At 33.7% G+C, this 17,855-nt stretch overlaps 1 protein-coding gene across 4 annotated transcripts in view; it reads right to left on the reverse strand.

Annotated features, from left to right (window-relative positions):
* Positions 1–851: 851 nt before the first annotated feature.
* FOXN2 (forkhead box N2) overlaps positions 852–17,855 on the reverse strand; it is a 57,076-nt gene continuing 40,072 nt past the window's right edge. For all 4 annotated transcript variants that reach the window (XM_046663142.1, XM_046663141.1, XM_046663143.1 and 1 more), the window contains exons 3-6: positions 16,805–16,908; positions 13,938–14,002; positions 6,745–6,813; positions 852–5,499 (exon numbers count right to left, since the gene is read on the reverse strand). In XM_046663142.1, coding sequence (XP_046519098.1) covers positions 4,976–5,499; positions 6,745–6,813; positions 13,938–14,002; positions 16,805–16,908 — 762 coding nt within the window. In that variant the 3' untranslated portion in view covers positions 852–4,975. The remainder of the gene's footprint in view (positions 5,500–6,744; positions 6,814–13,937; positions 14,003–16,804; positions 16,909–17,855) is intronic.

Here is a 17,855-nt window from a genome sequence, read left to right on the forward strand (position 1 = left end):
CACAGATTTGGGCTCAGGGCTCATCTTCCTCAGCCAAAAAAAAAAAGAAAAATATTTACCTTTCAAATTAGTATGTTCTGAAATTCTTGAGGAAAAGACAATGCTTTTAACCCATATCTTAATGCTATTTTTCTAAAAATTATGTATATTTCTTTCCCCTTCAGAACTAGTATGAGTTAGAAAAACTTGAATGCAATAGAGAATAAAACTCTCTTTTAAGGAACAAATACACGACTCCCAAATGGCTATGCTTTTTAAATGACTTTGTATTTCAAACGAATGCCTTGGAAGGAGTGAGGGCTTAGAGATGGAGGTGGTAGTATAAAATCAACATGGCTGTCTCATCTGACTCATTCTAAATAAACAACCCTATGTAGATAATACCATTAAAATTACCAGCACAGAACTTTAAAGGGAAGTGACGGGGGGAATTAAAATCAAGATGCTGGTTGTAAATTATTCCATTTTACAATGGATGCCCCAATTTTTAAACAGTTGGTATTACTGGTATTTTTGAAGTAACTCCACTGTATTGAGAAATAATCTTAATAATTTCAGTCTACTCAATTTTTCTTAGTTATATTTCAAAGTATCTCACATATATGTAGATGAATAAGAAAAGTTCAACTTTAGGAAGAGAGTAATTTAACTATTTTAGCTTTCAATGATTCAGATGACATGTAAAAACTAGGAAAAACAATACTTTAAAAAATTCTGAAATTGAAACAACTTCATCTCTATGACTTCAACTTCGTAGCACTAAAATGGAAAGTGTGTGTATGTGTGGTATGAGCCACCCACATCCATACTACCCATCCCAAAAGAAGAGAGCAAGTACGAAAAGGGTATAAAATAAGGTTTATTCTGCAATACTTTATTATAATGAATTGCATCTCTTTGGTAAAAATAAACTTTATAAACATTTTAATAATTAGAGATTAGATACAAAAACTAAACATTTGTTAAGTTGTTTTTAATATGAGCAAAGACTGGCAACAGAGAAGTGGTTCACTTGTGACTGGTCATCTAATGGCAGTTTTAACTCAAACTCAGGGCAATTTTTATGCTACATTAGAAAAGAGGATAAAGAAACAGTTTAATAACCCAAATTTCTTGAATCAGAAAGCATTCTTACACTTTCATTTAAAAATAAATAATAGTTACAATGAATTGGCAATTATACATTTTTATACACTATATGATGGCAACATAATACTTTAAAATTAAGCACTTAGTTTAATAAGAAATATACAACAATTTTAAAAAACAAGTTTTGACAATGGCACTGGCAGTTAGATGCAAAAAAATGTGCTTTAAGAAAAAATGGCAGGTATAACATTAAAATAATTTGTCTTTCAATAAATATTTTTACTACATCATTAACATACTGAAGTAAACTTTGTTTAAATCAAAGCTTACACATTTCAAACTAACAAAAAACTATAAAATATATGTAAACCAGAAAGCCTCCAAGTTTAATTAAATGCTATGGTCTTCACAAAAGGTTGTTAAGTTACTGTAGTACTTAAGACAATAGTCTTTACAGCTTTGTGAAGTATTCACATTTGTTGCTAAAATTGCTGGGAAAGGCCTCCTGGTCTACCAAGACACACACATTCCCTTCTTAACATTTGCTCTAGCTTTGAATTTGTGGCAACATATTTAACTGACCATCTAGAATGAACCCTTTACATAATGCCTCAGAAAGTAGCAAAATAAAAAATATATATAAACTTCACTATATACAAAGAAATCTAAGTTAAGAGGAGACATGCCGGCTATAAGGAGGACAGGAAAGGCCCAAAGGTGAAAAAAAGGAGGTGATGCACCAATAATGAGCTTTTCCTTGAATACAAGTAATGTTTTCTTTCTCTGAATTTGAAAAGTAAAATATCAACTAACTTTGTAATATATTGCACAAATAAATTTCAAAAATACGTATTCAAGAAACACTGATTCTATTTGGGATATGAAAGATGAAAGATTAATTGTGCTGGGTCAAGACTTTTACTAGGGATCTATTATAAACAGGAATTGGTCATAACAATTTATATTGACATAAGGCAAATTATATATTAGCTTAAATCACAGTTTTAAAGTATGTTGGAAAATATATAACCTCTCCAGGATTGCCAAGTTGTTTTTATTACAGTAAAATTTGTTATCAATATACTATTGGAAATACAATTTCCAGTCCATAGGACTTGACATGACTTTCCTGAATGGGTGGTTATTAGCCATGTTTTCATCTCAACACATCTGAGGAATGGGATCATAATGTCTATGGAAGTAATAGGGGACCGTCATTAAAAAGGTTCCTCCCTTTGAAAATAACTCCCTTGGTAAATCAGCAAATGGAAAGTGATGCACTGAATTCTGAAAAAGAATTAAGTGTAAAATATCAGGTAAGGTCTTCCTGTTAGCTTTTAGTGCAAAAGTGTTTATTGTTCTTGCTAGTGATGAATATAAAGTAAACTTTTAAATTTGTGGGAAGAGTACATGAAGAGTGAGGGAAAATCAGGTTTAAAGAGTTATTCTTTATATCAAGACAAAATAATTTTGAAGATCCCTATTGAACTAGGAACAACTCTCCCCCTCCTTATCCTAGATCATTTTCCTTTACTTACAAAGAGTAATTATCTAATGGACAGGAACCAGAGAGAACATTTGTGGTACAGAATTTCAGTCGAACAAAATAAACTAGAACCAGATCACTGAAACAACGTTACTAAGGTCTACCTACAGGGCCATGGTAAATAGCTTAAAAATATTGTTATTAAAATTATTTTTATAATCTGTGTACTATTTATACTGTGGTAAAAGCAATTTTTTGTGTTATATTCACTGTCTACAGTAAAAAGTGTTAACTTGGGTTAGCCATTTTCTGTAGCACATGTGACATATATGAAGAACAAAAAAATCCAAATATCTCATCCTGCATACTTACGGACTATTTTTCATTATCAACAAATTTAAAAATTACTATATTTCAACAGCACCGATTCCATTAACGTGGCTATCCAGGTTCAATTACAATTAACATGGAAACAGGACAGATAATATTAATGTTGCTATCCCTGGCTTAACATTTTGCCAATTGAAAAAGACATTTCCATTACGCTTTTAATTCGACAACTTTGCCAAAATAAAATTTAGAAGTTAAAATTAAAATATTTTCTCTTGAAAAAAAAATCCAAGAAAATGCTTTATGGTTATAGAAACAGCTGAAAGTAACAAACCCAAATCATGAGCCTATGGGTCTATGCATGTATATAGGAAATTATCAGAAAAATGAGAATAAGGTCATTGTCCATGAAACAGGATGTAGCATGACCAGAGACTGAACTTTTTGAAAGTTGCTTCCACCATTGTAAAAAAAATATACGTAATGAATAACCTTAGTTTTCTTAGTATCCCTAGTTCTTTCTGAATAACATAGTCAAACTATACAAATGATATGAAAAAATGTCTCATACAAGCAGATTTGTTCAAATACTTAAAATGCCTCACTCAACGCATGTTTGGAACAGTAATATAAACCTTTTAGCATGGATTAATGGCACATAGCATGTAACACACTGCCTCCTCAAAAGGGTGTATTGTATAAGATTTAATTTTATACAAATTTTGAAATCCATAAAGATTTAATTTTATACAAATTTTTAAATCCATAAAGGTATTTTGTCTCTATAATTTTGTTAAATTTTTTAAATTTAATTAGGTATACACACAAACTTAATTCATACAAAGCTTAGACAGAAGTTTTTCCCTTTCCCTAAATGATCTACCTTTATTTTTGATAACATAATAAGTACTCAAAATGTTTACACTAGATTACACTCCATTCCTACTACAAGATTCTCAGAATGCAGTACATTTAACAAACAAATGAAAGATTCTCTTATTGCAACAGTGTGTCAAAATGGGTGTTAACTCCTTAACACATTCTATGGCTATATCCTCTCATTGGATAGTTTCTAATCAACAAAGACAGCTAGTGGCTAAAATTTAAACATAGTTGCAAAGCGCTATGGGAAAGAACAAAAGGCCCCAATAAATTCTATGCAACATCTGGGAAGTAAAAAATTCAAAGATAATATTGCAATAGGAATTGGAGTGTTCTTAGATGAAATTATACCACAAAACTGCCTTTTCTAAATCTTAGAATTCTTTGCTGCACAGTCAGGTGCCATATAGCGACATTTCAGTCAACAATGGATCACATACGTATACCATGGTGGTCCCATAAGATTAGTACCATATTGCCTAGTGAGTAGTAGGCTGTACCACCTAGGTTTGTGTAAGTGCACTCTATGATGTTCACACAATGATGAAATCGCCTAAAGATGCATTTTTCAGAATATATCCTTGTCATTAAGCAACACATGACTGTACTCTTTGCCTATGTCACCAAAAGGAACTTTCTGGACATCTAGCATCTTTTCCAATTTATATTCAATTTTGGTCACACTTCAACAAAAAATAATTAAAACCAAAAATTAAGACACGATAAAAAAATCCAAATCTCTTCCTACTGGATTGCATGTGTCAGGAGAGAAGTACATGGGAAACACATCAGCAGAATCTTTAGCTGGATCAGCAACTATGGTTAATTACAGATTGCAAAAGAAAATGAAAAAAGTTATAGAGTTGTAAATTCTTACATTTTTTTAATGTAAAGACTTCCATAAGTTTAAGACAGAGGCTGGGGACTTTTCTTTTATAAAAATGTTCAAATCTTGGAGACACTTATCACAAAAATTATGCCTTTAGGACTTCACACATTTATAGTTGGGCATGATCCTAACAGCAACTATTTAATAAAAACTAAACAAATGCTTTGAAATAAACAAGTAATTAGCATCCCTCCCCCACCCTAAAACAAAAGAAGTCCATTATGGCTTTGATATCCCTTGTAGAGAATTAAGTAGAAGAGTATTGCCACACTTTAAAAAAATCACACTAAGAAGTATTTCTATTTTTTCCGCTGCTTTTGATTTTGTGTCTTTGCAGTACTTATTAGGGAACCGAGACATGTACGAATTCCAGCCAGGTGGAGCAGAGATCCAGCTGCCTCTTTGAGCTCCTCATCAATTTCGGGACATGACTGTTTTCGCATCTTTTTGCCTGGCTGCCTTTTGTCAGAGGTATCTGCACAAGCCTGTGACGCATAGCCACTGTCTCCAAGAGGATCATCTTCATAATCAACGTCTGTATCTTCTTCACTGTGAAATCCTTCACTGCCATCACTTCCCACATGGCTACTCTTTGGGATAAATTCGTACACCTCATCCACAGAAGAAAGGGAAGACACACTAGACCTGGATGCACACCGCTGTGCTACCATGCTACTTGCACTGTAATTGTGGTCTTCTTTTGGATCAATGCTGGTGGCTAAAGAATCACTCTCTTGTAATTGCACAGCACTGGGATGATTAAATGCATTGCCATAACTCCTCTTTTTTTGCATTGCTGTTTTAAGAGGAAGAGGCTTCTCACCTGTGGAAAATAAAACTTCCATCAATAGGCCAAATGCATGATTGCAGAAACAGGCCATTTAAAACTACTATATCACTTCCGACTATTAAGCTTAGATAAGTAATGTTTTGTAGGGGTTTTTTTCTATGCAGACCATATCACCCTGTAGGTATTAATCTGAAACATTTTAACACATTTTAAAGCTTAACACTATGTCTTGACCTTTTCATGGAAAACATAATTACTTGGAGCTGCTTGCACAGAATGCCTCGATATGAATGTACCACTATTTAGCTACTCAACTCCTTGTTGATATTTAGGTTGTTCTCAATTTTTCACTACTACAAATAATACTGCAATGAAAAGCATTCTAGGAGCCTTTTCTCACACATACGCAAATATTTTTCTATGATACCAAGAAACAGAATTACTAAGTTAAATTGTAATTGGTATTTTCGAATTGCCCTCCAAAATGGTTGCACCAATTTATATCCTACAGTATATGACAATATCCAGTTCCCATACTCAACACCTCATATCAATTATTTTAATAACGGATAATCTCATGGACAAAAAAACACTATCTCAATACTGTTTCATTTTGCATTTCCCTGATTTCTAGAGAAGCTGCCTATCTTTTCAAGTGTGTGTTGTCCACACACATTTCCTCCTGAGACCCACCTATTCATACATTTTTCTGGCTTTTCTGTTGAACTGTTTTCCTTATTTCTTATCTGTAGGATCCTTTTATATACATATACTCAACCCTAACCCTTTGTTTGTTATATATGGTAAAAAAGTATGTTCTCACAATGTTTTGTTGCATTACTTTTCTTAAAGATATATTTTGTCAGAACTCTAAAATTTTGATGTTTAATTAAATTTACCCATCTTTTATAGATTTTACACTTTGTATCTTAAAGAAGGATTTTTTCCTATTCCACGGTTATACTTTTCTATATTTTCTGATGTATAGCTTTCATTTTTACTTTTAAATCTTCAAGCTTAATTTCTAAATATGCTATTTATTTCTTCATTTCTTCATCAGTGTAAAAAGATCTATCACGGCATTAACCTCAATCTCTCAATTGCTCACATAAACTAATCGAAATATAATAAAACGAAAACTAAGTAATTCAGATGAAAACACAATTTAGTTGGAAAGGAGTAACTTTGCCTGTAACATTTAAATATCCTACATTCTAAATTATATTTGATAAAGTGCTCACAAAAATCTATTTTAAAAAGAAAAGCACAATTGCTTACATTCTAAAATTCCTTGTTCTATAGAAGTATTTAAAAGCATCATCGCAGTGGCAGCATCAATATCAGATTCTGAAAAAGGAAAAGTGTGATAATATTAATATCCTTTATTAACAGAGAGGCTATTTTAAGTATCTGCATGCACCTAAAGGTAACCAACATTAAGATTTTGGAATATATTCTTCTATTTAAAAAATATTTATATAAATATATCAAACAAAATGAGAGATATGATTTTGCAATTTGCTTTTGTTCACTTAAAATTATGAACAGTTTTGTATAAAGAAGAATTGAGAGGTACTAGAGATAATAAAAGTTTTCTTCCTTAATTATTCACAATGAAAATAAAAACCTGAACTGCATTTCAATAAGGTTTGCCCTTAAATAGACTAAATTAGGTAAGAATGTACACTAAGGCATTATTACTTTTTAGCATTTTAAAAATATCCTTTCCTATACATATCTGCAGTTATGAAATACTGCATTAATTACATGCTAGTTATAGGTGATAAAAATGTATGTAATTGGTCAGTCTAGATCATGTGAATCTATACAGTAAATGCTAAATGAATAATTATTGCTGGAACAAAAATATCAGTAATGTGTCTTTAGTCATAATTATAAATGAGCCTACAAGTACTACAGAACTCAGGAGTTCAAACGTTAATTATGGATATTCCATAAGAAAAATAGGCTTTAAAAGGCTGGTAAAATCAGCAGGTTCTACTCCAGATAAGGTCATTATGCTCTCTTATCTAGCTGTACACCGAAAGTTCCTATCCATCTTGATGATCCATTAGTCTTAATTAACTGCACTGAATAAAATTCAATGGTATAATTTAACACACGGAGGAAAAGTTACAAAATGTTTATAAATTTTAGATTGTAAAGGATAAGTTTACAATAAGACAGATATGAAACCTCCCATTTCTATCGCAAAGCTGGAAGATTTTTATTCTCTCAAAGTTTTCCATTTTACTTGCAATATCTAATTATAAAGTTACTTCAGATAATAAAGCCATGAAGATATTGACTCGTTTTCTCCCCAATTTGAGCACAAACTCTGTGAAAGCAGGAAATCTTACTGTTATGACTTTAACAGGCTTAAGTAAATCAGAAGATGGTTGCTATGAAGGAGCACATAACATTATAGCTCTTTTCCCTTGAATAAAATGTGACTTCATGAAACAGAGTCTACATGAATGTCTTCTCAATGAGACTGTCAGCTTCTTTAAGGTAGGAACCAGGTCATATCTTCTATGTTCCATTTTGCCGGGAACAATAGTAGGTCCTTGATAAATGTGTAACAAATAAGTGCATTGCATCTCTGTCCTCCTTTCCCTAGGCTAAGCTAATTATCATGAAATTACTAACATTGAGTAATTTCAATGGGTTTGGCAAGTTCTAAGTATTATTAATGCATCTAATCCTCACAGCTTTATGATGTGGGAACTATTAGTATTTCCATCTTAAAGATGAGAAAACAGACACAAAGGGATCTCTATGAATGTTAGAGGTGGGACTTGAACCTCAGTAGTCTACCTCTAGAACCCACGCTTTCAATTTGTACTCTATCATCATCCCTTAATACTTACTAAGCATGCATCATTAGACTAGGAAATTTTGCAGAAAATTACAGAATATACTGGAAATTCTCTATTCTGTTATTCATTCAATAAATTGAGCTTTCTTTTATGAGCCTGACATCATTCCACACTGTGGGAATATAGCAGAAACCAAAACAGAAAAATCCCTAACCTCTCAGAACACAAAGAAATAATTCAAACACAGTTGTATGTCAGAGTGATCAACACTAGGGAGAAAAATTAAGAGGGAGGAGAGATAGAGAGTGTTGGGAAAGGTGGCTGTACTTTTAAATACAGAGGTTAGAGAAGGCCTCAAGGAGAGGTAATAGCTGAGCCAAGTCCTCAAGGAGGTGAAAGAATGAAACCACGCAGATATCTGAAGGAAAAGCATTTCAGGCGGAAGGAATAGCAAGTAAAAAGAATTCGAATCAATAATTCTCCCACGTCACAGCCAAGAGGCTAGCAAACCAAAGAACTCTCCAATTTCAGTCTTTTAGAAGGAGACCTGACTACAGTTTGATAGAGAGTTCAGTATTCTAAAATGTCTTTGAAGAAGAAAAGGTGCAGCCTCTAGCCCATATTGTATCTCTGTGTGAAATGGAAAAAAAGCAACTCTGCCTCCAGGAGAAGGCTTCCTCGTATCAAGGCACACAGCTTGAAGAGTGGGGCGTGGGCTGGATTTCAGACTCCACTCACTCCCTCAGCCAGGAGTCCTTGTGCAGGGCACAACGTGCACGGCATCACGCAAAAGCCCTAACAGACATTTCTGCCCCATGAAATAATTTTTCTTTTAATAGAAAAAGGTCTACATTGTTTCCAATTTTATTAAAAAAGGGAGGTGGTGGTGAGAGAGAGAATCTAACACTGAAATGCATTATAATAAGGAAACAATTTCAGGAAATTTATAATCTTATAAACGAAGCACCTATAAAACATTCTTCTTAAAAAATTCAAGGAGTCATATTTTATCCTGACAACATAAGAAAGCTGCATGAACACCATTTCTTTTCTTCGTTTCCAAATATTTAAAATGATAACAAAATTAGGTACTGTTTCTCTAACAGCAGAATGATAGGAAAAGTGTTCCCTGAATACATTTATTTCTTAGAGAGAATTTATTATAGCCAAGTTAATTTGAACTCTCCCACATGAAATTAACTTTATGAAACCAAAAACTTCTTTGCAAAAGGATTTATCTACATCTGATTTGTTTGGTTTACAACATTTCTAAGTATGCTTCCCACAATGCCTTGCGAATTAAATCTGAAAAAAAGTTTAACCTAACATTAAAATATGCATTAGAGAAATGACCCAAAACACCTGGTAATCAAGAACACCTGATTATCAGTGATTTGTCAAAGGTACAGTCTTGCACTTCTTGGAAAAAGAACAACAAAAAACTCTCTGTGTAGACTTTACGAACAATTTTTATTTATAGTATCCAACCTGTTTTGGTATTAAAATGGAACTGATGACTTATTTATTTATTCTCACAACTGAAAACACTTCATAATGTTATTTTTTCATTGCTAAGTAGTTTACACTATTTGAAAGGTGGCTCTGTGTTTTTAAAAAACGTACTATAAGCTATATTATTTAATATATCTAGTTCATAAAGAGTGAAAATTTGGCTCTTTTTATAAAGTCTTTTGGATATATTTTCTCTGACACTATTTAGATTAAGCAAGTAATTCACTTCCAGCTGAAAGGCATTGTCATTAAAGCCATGAGAGCCATCCAAATAGTAATTAAAAAAAAACCCTCAAAGTCATATTATTTTTCTTTTTATCCTTCATAGTCCTGATTGGAGTTCAAAACATGCTGCTGATTTAATAACTCATTCAAATAAATTCTGTCAAAAGTGTTCATTTGTGCCTCCTGGTTTATCTTTCTTTAGCCTGATGCTGGGAAATTATCAACACTAACTGAGGGAAAAAAAAGATACCAGCTTTAGTCTTCTGAAAGTGACGGTTATAAGACAAACCAACAAGTTTTTGTTACCTGATTCTCAGTCCATTTGCTTAAGGAATGATATGAGAATTGTAGAGGCAGAACTTACACGGTTATAAGCTCAGAAATAACTATAAGAGGATTTACTGCCTCTATCAAAGCTAACATACACATTCACAGAGCATCCAAATGGAGAAGCTGTCTCTTGCAATTCTTCAAAGCAGCAGGAGAACAATTTCAATAAATTACCAATACTTTAAGGTGCCTGGACCACCAGTTTACTTTTATTCCAATTAAGATACAAATTATGCTAATTTGCAACCGTAAATTTGAACTTAGATTTGCACTTAGCCCCTAACATCAACTCTCTAAATTTTATATTTGCTTGCAGTATACTAGTGCTTAAGTATAAATACTTAATATAGTATATAAGTATAAATACTCAATTTACTAAATAGAATGTGACTTCCATTTTTGTCTTTTTTGTTCACTGATATATCCTTGGTGCTTATACCAGTGCCTAGCATACAAGTGTGCTGAATATTTTTTTTTTTTTTTTTTGCTGAGGAAGACTGGCCCTGAGCTAACATCTGTTGCCAATCTTCCTCTTTTATTTTGCCTGAGGAAGATTCTCCCTGAGCTAACATCTGTGCCAATCTTCCTCTATTTTGTATGTGGGTCACCACCACAGCATAGCTACCAAAGCAGAGCGTGTTGAACTTAATCACTAGGCCACAGGACTGGCCCCTCAATAAGTATTTTTAAATAGATGCATTTATCCCAAATCCACACCAAATCAAAATACTGACCAAAAACAGGTTCTGTTTTGCTATCCCAGTATGAGATTCCTGTGTCTCCTGCACTTTGTTATACAATACTGTAACACAGACATTGGCACATAAAATTAGTCACTGTAAGATAAGCAAGAGAGACACCTATACTTTAAACAAACTGCTGCACCTGTTCTGGCTGATAGTGGTTCTGGAGTTCCTAAGCCTAACTTCTCTTGTTACTCTTACATGTCTAGAGGTAGCTCTGATATATTGATTAGGAAACATGAATCTAATATTGGATTCTAATACTGGAGCCCAACAATGACACCTAAGTGATCTTTGCAAAACACAAAGCTGACAATGTTGCCTCAGTCTTTAAAGCCCTTCAGCAGCTCCCCCAATGCTTCATAGCTGGTAGGAGCACAGGCTGTGAAATTAGAGTTCCTGGGTTTTTGCACACCATTTACTAGTCGTGTGACCTTGAGAAAGTTACTTAATCCTTCCAAACTTTAGTTTCCTAATTTGTAAAAGAGGGTAACAATACCTCAAAGCGTTGCTGTAAGGATTAAATGAGATAATGCATGCAAAGCACCATACTAAGGAACTCAATGCTAAACTCAATGCTATAGCTATTAGGAAGAAGTTCAAACTAGTCATGCTAGATAAGCTCTCCTTGATTTGGTTAATGCCTGCTTAAACAACTTCTTCATTTCCTTTGTCCATGCTAAATGATCACATCTATAACTACTGGACCAAGGCTACCTGGTCCTCTTCTATACTCCTAGGCTTCAGCCATACTCATCGACCTGCAGTTCCCAGAAAGCGCCCTCCAACAAACCTCTACCCAAGGTAAGCATCCTCCCAATTCTGAGGCCCAGTTCAAGCATCACACTTTCTTCTCTAAGATGCCTTTCCTGACCTACCTCTAAGCTTAATTTGCTACTCACTTCTTTTTCCCCCCAGTGTACTCGGCATAATTCTACTCAACCATCTTCAATTAACTGTACATTTTCTGAGAGCAGGAACTGGGTCTCTTTCATCTCTGAATATCCCAAAGCACCCGCTACAGTGCCTGGCACTACATAGGAACTCAACAATCACTTGTAGAATAAATAGCTGGATTTTTAATCCACTTAGTGTTGTGTTTTTCAAACTTTTCCCTAGAAATAATATCAAGAGAGAAGAAAAGCAAATCTCCTCAGCAGTATATGAATATACCCTATACCTGATCTAAATATAAATTTTCTTAAGTTTTTGTGCAGTCTTATGTTTTTCTCTTAAAACTAATGAGAATTTTGTATTCTATTCCAGGAAAGACCTGCATTTGCTTTAACTTAGAATACCAAACACCCTCCTCACCAAGTTAATTATTACTAGGGGAATAGGCCTAAGACTCACAAATATAGAGATGGAAGGAAGTAAGGTATTAGCAGCACTGGAGAGATGACACATCGTACGTATAAGTCATCAGAGGAAGGAGCAGTACCTATGCTCTAGTTATGAAAAACTGTGGTTGAAACTATCAGGAGAAAATTGTGAAAAGTGTCTGTTCCCCAAAGGAAGAAGCAGAATTTGGATGGAATGGAATGAGAGCAAGAAGAGATTCTACATAAACCCCAGAATTCACAAAGAAAATGTTCTCAAAATGTGTATATGAACTGAGCTTGAAAGATTAAAGGTTAGAACTTACTGAGGTAATAAAACAATAAAGGAAGTTTCAGCAATACCTAAATGTAAAGAGAAACCACATTCACCCATGCAGGTAACAGGAAAATGGATACTGGGGCCTTGCGTTAAGCCAGAACATTATATGAAGCAGACTCCTAATCCACTTAACTTCTTTGCAGAGTTCTCCTAAGCTTTTTCACACTCTTTCCCTCCCTTATTTTTACAGACACCATCACACTGCTTCCTAGGCTCGGGATGGTGTAGTTACAGCCAAAATAATTCTGATATACAGAAAGGCTTTTAGTCTGAGAATTTCTATTTTTAAAGGTTATAACAATGCCTCTAGGCTCCAAAGCAACAATGCTATAAAATCTTATGTCAATCCATCACTAATCTACAATATTAACTATGAGTAGGGAAAAAACCACTAATTCAGAATTTTAATATACTTTAAAAAAGAAGTCTACAAAATTCTAAAAGTTAACTTATTGCCTTCTTAAAGCTCTTTACATTTAACCTATTAAAAAAAAATATTCTGAACTATATTCCAACCCAGGGGTCAGCAAACTTCTGTAAAGAGTCAGTAAGTAAATATTTTTGGCTTTGCGGGCCAAGAGGCAAAAACCAAGGACACAATACAGAGGTCTCTGTTTCAACTACTTAAACTCTGCTGTTGTAGCAAATTTTCACGTATCTTGAAATATTTTTTTAAATTTTTTTCAACCACTTACAAATGTAAAACCATCTCTAAATTACAGGCATACAAAAACAGGTGGCAGGCCAGTATAGCCCATGGGCCATAGTTTGCCAACCTCTATTCTAGTCTAAGACACAAAAGATAACTCTCTACTGATGGCATTAATAAGAAATATTTTCCTATTTTCAAGGAAAACTATAGAAAAAGGGAAACAAAACAAGGGATATACAGCAGTATACACAGTATGAGTCCAGTATGTGGAGAGAAAGTGTGTGTGTGTGTGTATGTGTGCATGCATGCAAACATATCTATTCATGTATAAGGCTTAAAAAGGACCAAAGCAATTACATCAAAATGTTAACAGTAGAATAAAGGGTAAGTTTTCGTTTCTCTTTTATAAATGTTTTTATTTTCCAAGTCTTCTACAATGAACATATAACACTTTTATAATTAAAAAAAGCATAAAAATTCCTGATATTTGACCTGAGATTTTATGATTTAAAATACTGATCTTACACTTACCTTTGAGGGTTCGCACCTGGTCCTGCTTGAGTACAGAGCTTAAGTAATGAGGTGATAAAGAGCCACTGAAAAATAAAGAGATAAGACAAATGTGGTTACAAAAATCTTTATTTCACTTTTTACAGAACTTAGTCACAAATACAACTAATTTGTACAATAAAAAACACAAATTATTTTTACCTTGTTTTCTTTGCTAATACTATTCAGTTTAGGAAGAGACTGCCAAAGCAGAAAGAGCATAAGATCCAAGATTAAATCACAACTATTTGGATGTTCTCAGGCAAAATAATTAATCTCTTAGTTTCTTCATCTGTAAAATAGGAATAATTAAACCTCCCACATAGGGTTGCTGTGATAATTAAATAAGAATAATGCATTTAAAATGCCTGGAACAATAGACAATACATAATAGTTAATTATTTGGTTTTTTAGTGGATGCTTAAGTTTGATATGATATTAATACAGGTGTTACCACATAAACGAAAGGCTTTATCAAAACAAACGTTTAAGAAGGACTGCAGGGTAATGATGCAAAACAGGTAAGTTCTTGATTTTATCAATAAATATCAAAATCAAATTAAATTTTTTATATTCATGAAAAAGACCAGCAGTTCGGTTGTTTTTAAATTTCAAAAATTAAAACATTTTTGGAATGAATTTCTTCTGTTCTATGGAATTTGTGATAGTATAAAAGAATCCGTTTTGCTAACTAAATTAAAAGTTTATTTTGTAGTCACAGCTTGACACACCCTATATCTCATTCTCTTCCTCAGACTTACCAACTACGACATGAAAGGGCTACACAAAGGCATGTCAGATGGAACTGCCATTTTGCCAAACAATGAAAAAGAGAAAATGTTTCTAAAAATATTAAGGTAATGTTTTAAAGTCAAAGATTATAACCTTTATGCTGTTGTTCTTTTTCTTGAGCAATATTAGCCCTGAGCTAATATTTGCTGCCAATCTTCCTCGTTTTTTTTTCTTTTTTTGGCTTGAGGAAGATTAGTCCTGAGCGAACATCTGTGCCAGACTTCCTCGACTTTTTATGTGGGACACCACCACAGCATGGCTGATGAGTGGTGTAGGTTCATGCCCAGGATCTGAACTCGCAAACCTGGGCCACCAAAGTGGAGCACACTCAACTTAACCACTGTGCCACAGGGGTGGCCCCGTATGCTGTTGTCGTTTTATCTACTTGTTTTTAAACCACAAAATCATCTTTTTATTTAACATCTAAACATACGATAAAGCTACAAAATATAAACATGAGAATGCAACACATCAGATGCACAGTAAAGCATATTTCTGATGGTATACAAAAGAGTGCCAATTCTCCCATTTAATCTTTAATAAAAAAAAGGGGGCTGGCTCAGTGGCCTAGTGGTTAAGTTCGTGCTCTCCACATCGGAGGCCTGGGGTTCGCTGGTTCGGATCCCTGGTGCCAGTCCATGCACTGCTTATCAAGCCATGCTGTGGCAGGCGTCCCACGTATAAAGCAGAGGAAGATGGGAATGGAGTTTAGCTCAGGGATAATCTTCCTCAAAAAAACAAAAAACCTTTCATTTAAAATTCCCTATAAAAATTTCCAGACAGAAAATAAATAAATAAATAAAATAGCATACCTAAATGAAACACATAAGCGATCATCAGCAGAATTTACCACTAGTTTCTAAATCATTATTTTTCTTAACTAGGACACCTCAGATGCACCAACATTAACTAATAAAAAAGATATCAACTCCCAAACAATTAGGATATAAACTCTGATAACTTCTTTTCTTGGTTTCATTTCCTAAGGGTAAACCACTGAGTAGTTCTTATTACCATGATCCTTCTAATCTACTAACATGGTAATAAATAAGATTAAAATCTCAATAAGTATATATATATTACTGACATTTCAACTTTAACCTTACTAATTTTTACTGTATTTCAGCTACAGCCACTCCCCTAAAAATTTCCAATACTACTTTAAGAAATTAAATACCATATAAAATGCTGATAATTGTCACAGCTGGGAGTTTATTACAACACTCTCTCTACTTTCGTTTATGTCTGAAATTTTCTATTATTTCATTAAAAAGCTTTTAAAATTTTTCAGAGAACAAATTAATCATTATAGACTACAATTAAAAGTATCTTGACAAAATCTGGCATTTTCAACTCGAATGCACATTATAGAATTCAAAGAAAGATTCTGAAGGCTTATTTAGGAAAGAGAAACAAAATCAGATTTAAGGAGGTTCTATCACATTCAGATTTGACTTAAAATGGGAAAGTTATAAGGTCAATAGGAGTCACTGAGTTTGAAAACAAAAGCCAAGGAAATATACTACAATTCAAATACAAAAAAACCCAAAACATTATTTTACTTGTCAAACATTTTAAAATGTGAGACTTGAACATAATTTTCAAATATTAAATGTGCTAAGAGAAAAAAACTTAAAATAGATAAATATAAATATGTACATAAAAATGTTTCAATGACAAACTGTTAATCATCTTATTTAAAAAATTTTAAATTTCCCGCATCTTTAGGTCAGCATTAGTACTGCAGACAATTAAAATGATTTAACCTTTTTGTACCTAAAATCATATTATAACTTTCTTTAGAATTTAGTTATAACATATTCAGTATTGATTACATTCTCCGGAATTTAAGTTCTCCCCTATCCAGTATCTTGTTTCTGAATGAATGACACAAGTTAGACTATAAGTAAAAAATGCCTTAGGTGAATATCTTATCTATAAATAACTCTCTATACAATAAAAAACCCCAAAAAACCCTACAACTTTGTTAAATTTCTCCATCTCATACAATGAAATCTTATAAATTACCACTGATACTTATATGGAAGATCCTGTACCTTTGTGGAGATGCAGGAGAAGCAAAAGGTTGCTTCTTCAGTGCCTGCATAAGGTTGGGTTTATATTCTGGATCAACACACCATAAGGAACCTTTTCCATTAACCTAGAATAAAACACACAAATTAATAACCTGGAAATTTAAGACATACACAGTGTCTGAACATTTTTAATAAATGTGTGAAGGGAAAAAAGAAAACCCTATAGTACCTTTTGAGTACAAAGCAAAGGTTGAAGTAAGCTTGCTATGAATGTATTGTGTGATTAAAAGCCCTGGAGGCAGACTGTGTGGGTTCCCATCTCCAGCTCTGCCATTTACCTGCTGTGCAACCTTAGCAACATTAATTAACCTCTCTCTCTCTGGGACATCATTCCCTCATTTGTAAAGTAGGGATAATAACAGTACCTACCTCATAGGGTTGCTATGTGGATTAAATTATGCATAAAATACTCTGCATAGTGCCTGGCATATAGGGCCACAAGACTGCACAACCCCAGGACATGCCATCCACATCAGAGTCTGTGAGAATGGTACAAGCCAAAGCTGTAGAGTGAACAGCATGGAGGGCTGTCCAAGGTTGCCCTCCACATGCTAAGATGTCAACAAATGTTAGCTATTATTATTATTGTTATAGAAAAAAGCAAAAATTAAACAAACTTTCTATGCAGCATCATTTCCCCAGAAGTGATAAGCAATATGACATTAAGTGATGCATCAAAAAATAATTTTGGGAGGTGCCAGCCCAGTGGCATAGTGGTTAAGTTCGCCCGCTACACTTTGGCAGCCTGGGGTTCACAGGTTCAGATCTCAGGTATGGACTTAGCACAGCTCATCAAGCCACACTGTGGTGGCATCCCACAGAACAATAGAGAAGACTGGTATAGACGTTAGCTCCACCACAATCTTCCTCAAGCAAAAAGAGGAAGACTGGCAACAGATGTTACCTCAGGGCCAATCTTGCTCACAAAAAAAAGGAAAAGAAATGCTATATTATTTTACCTCCCACCTTTTAAGAAGGCCACACTACACTTTAGCAGATTAAGGGATCTAAA

The sequence above is a fragment of the Equus quagga genome, chromosome 5, assembly GCF_021613505.1.
Source record: "Equus quagga isolate Etosha38 chromosome 5, UCLA_HA_Equagga_1.0, whole genome shotgun sequence".
Lineage (NCBI taxonomy): Eukaryota > Metazoa > Chordata > Mammalia > Perissodactyla > Equidae > Equus > Equus quagga.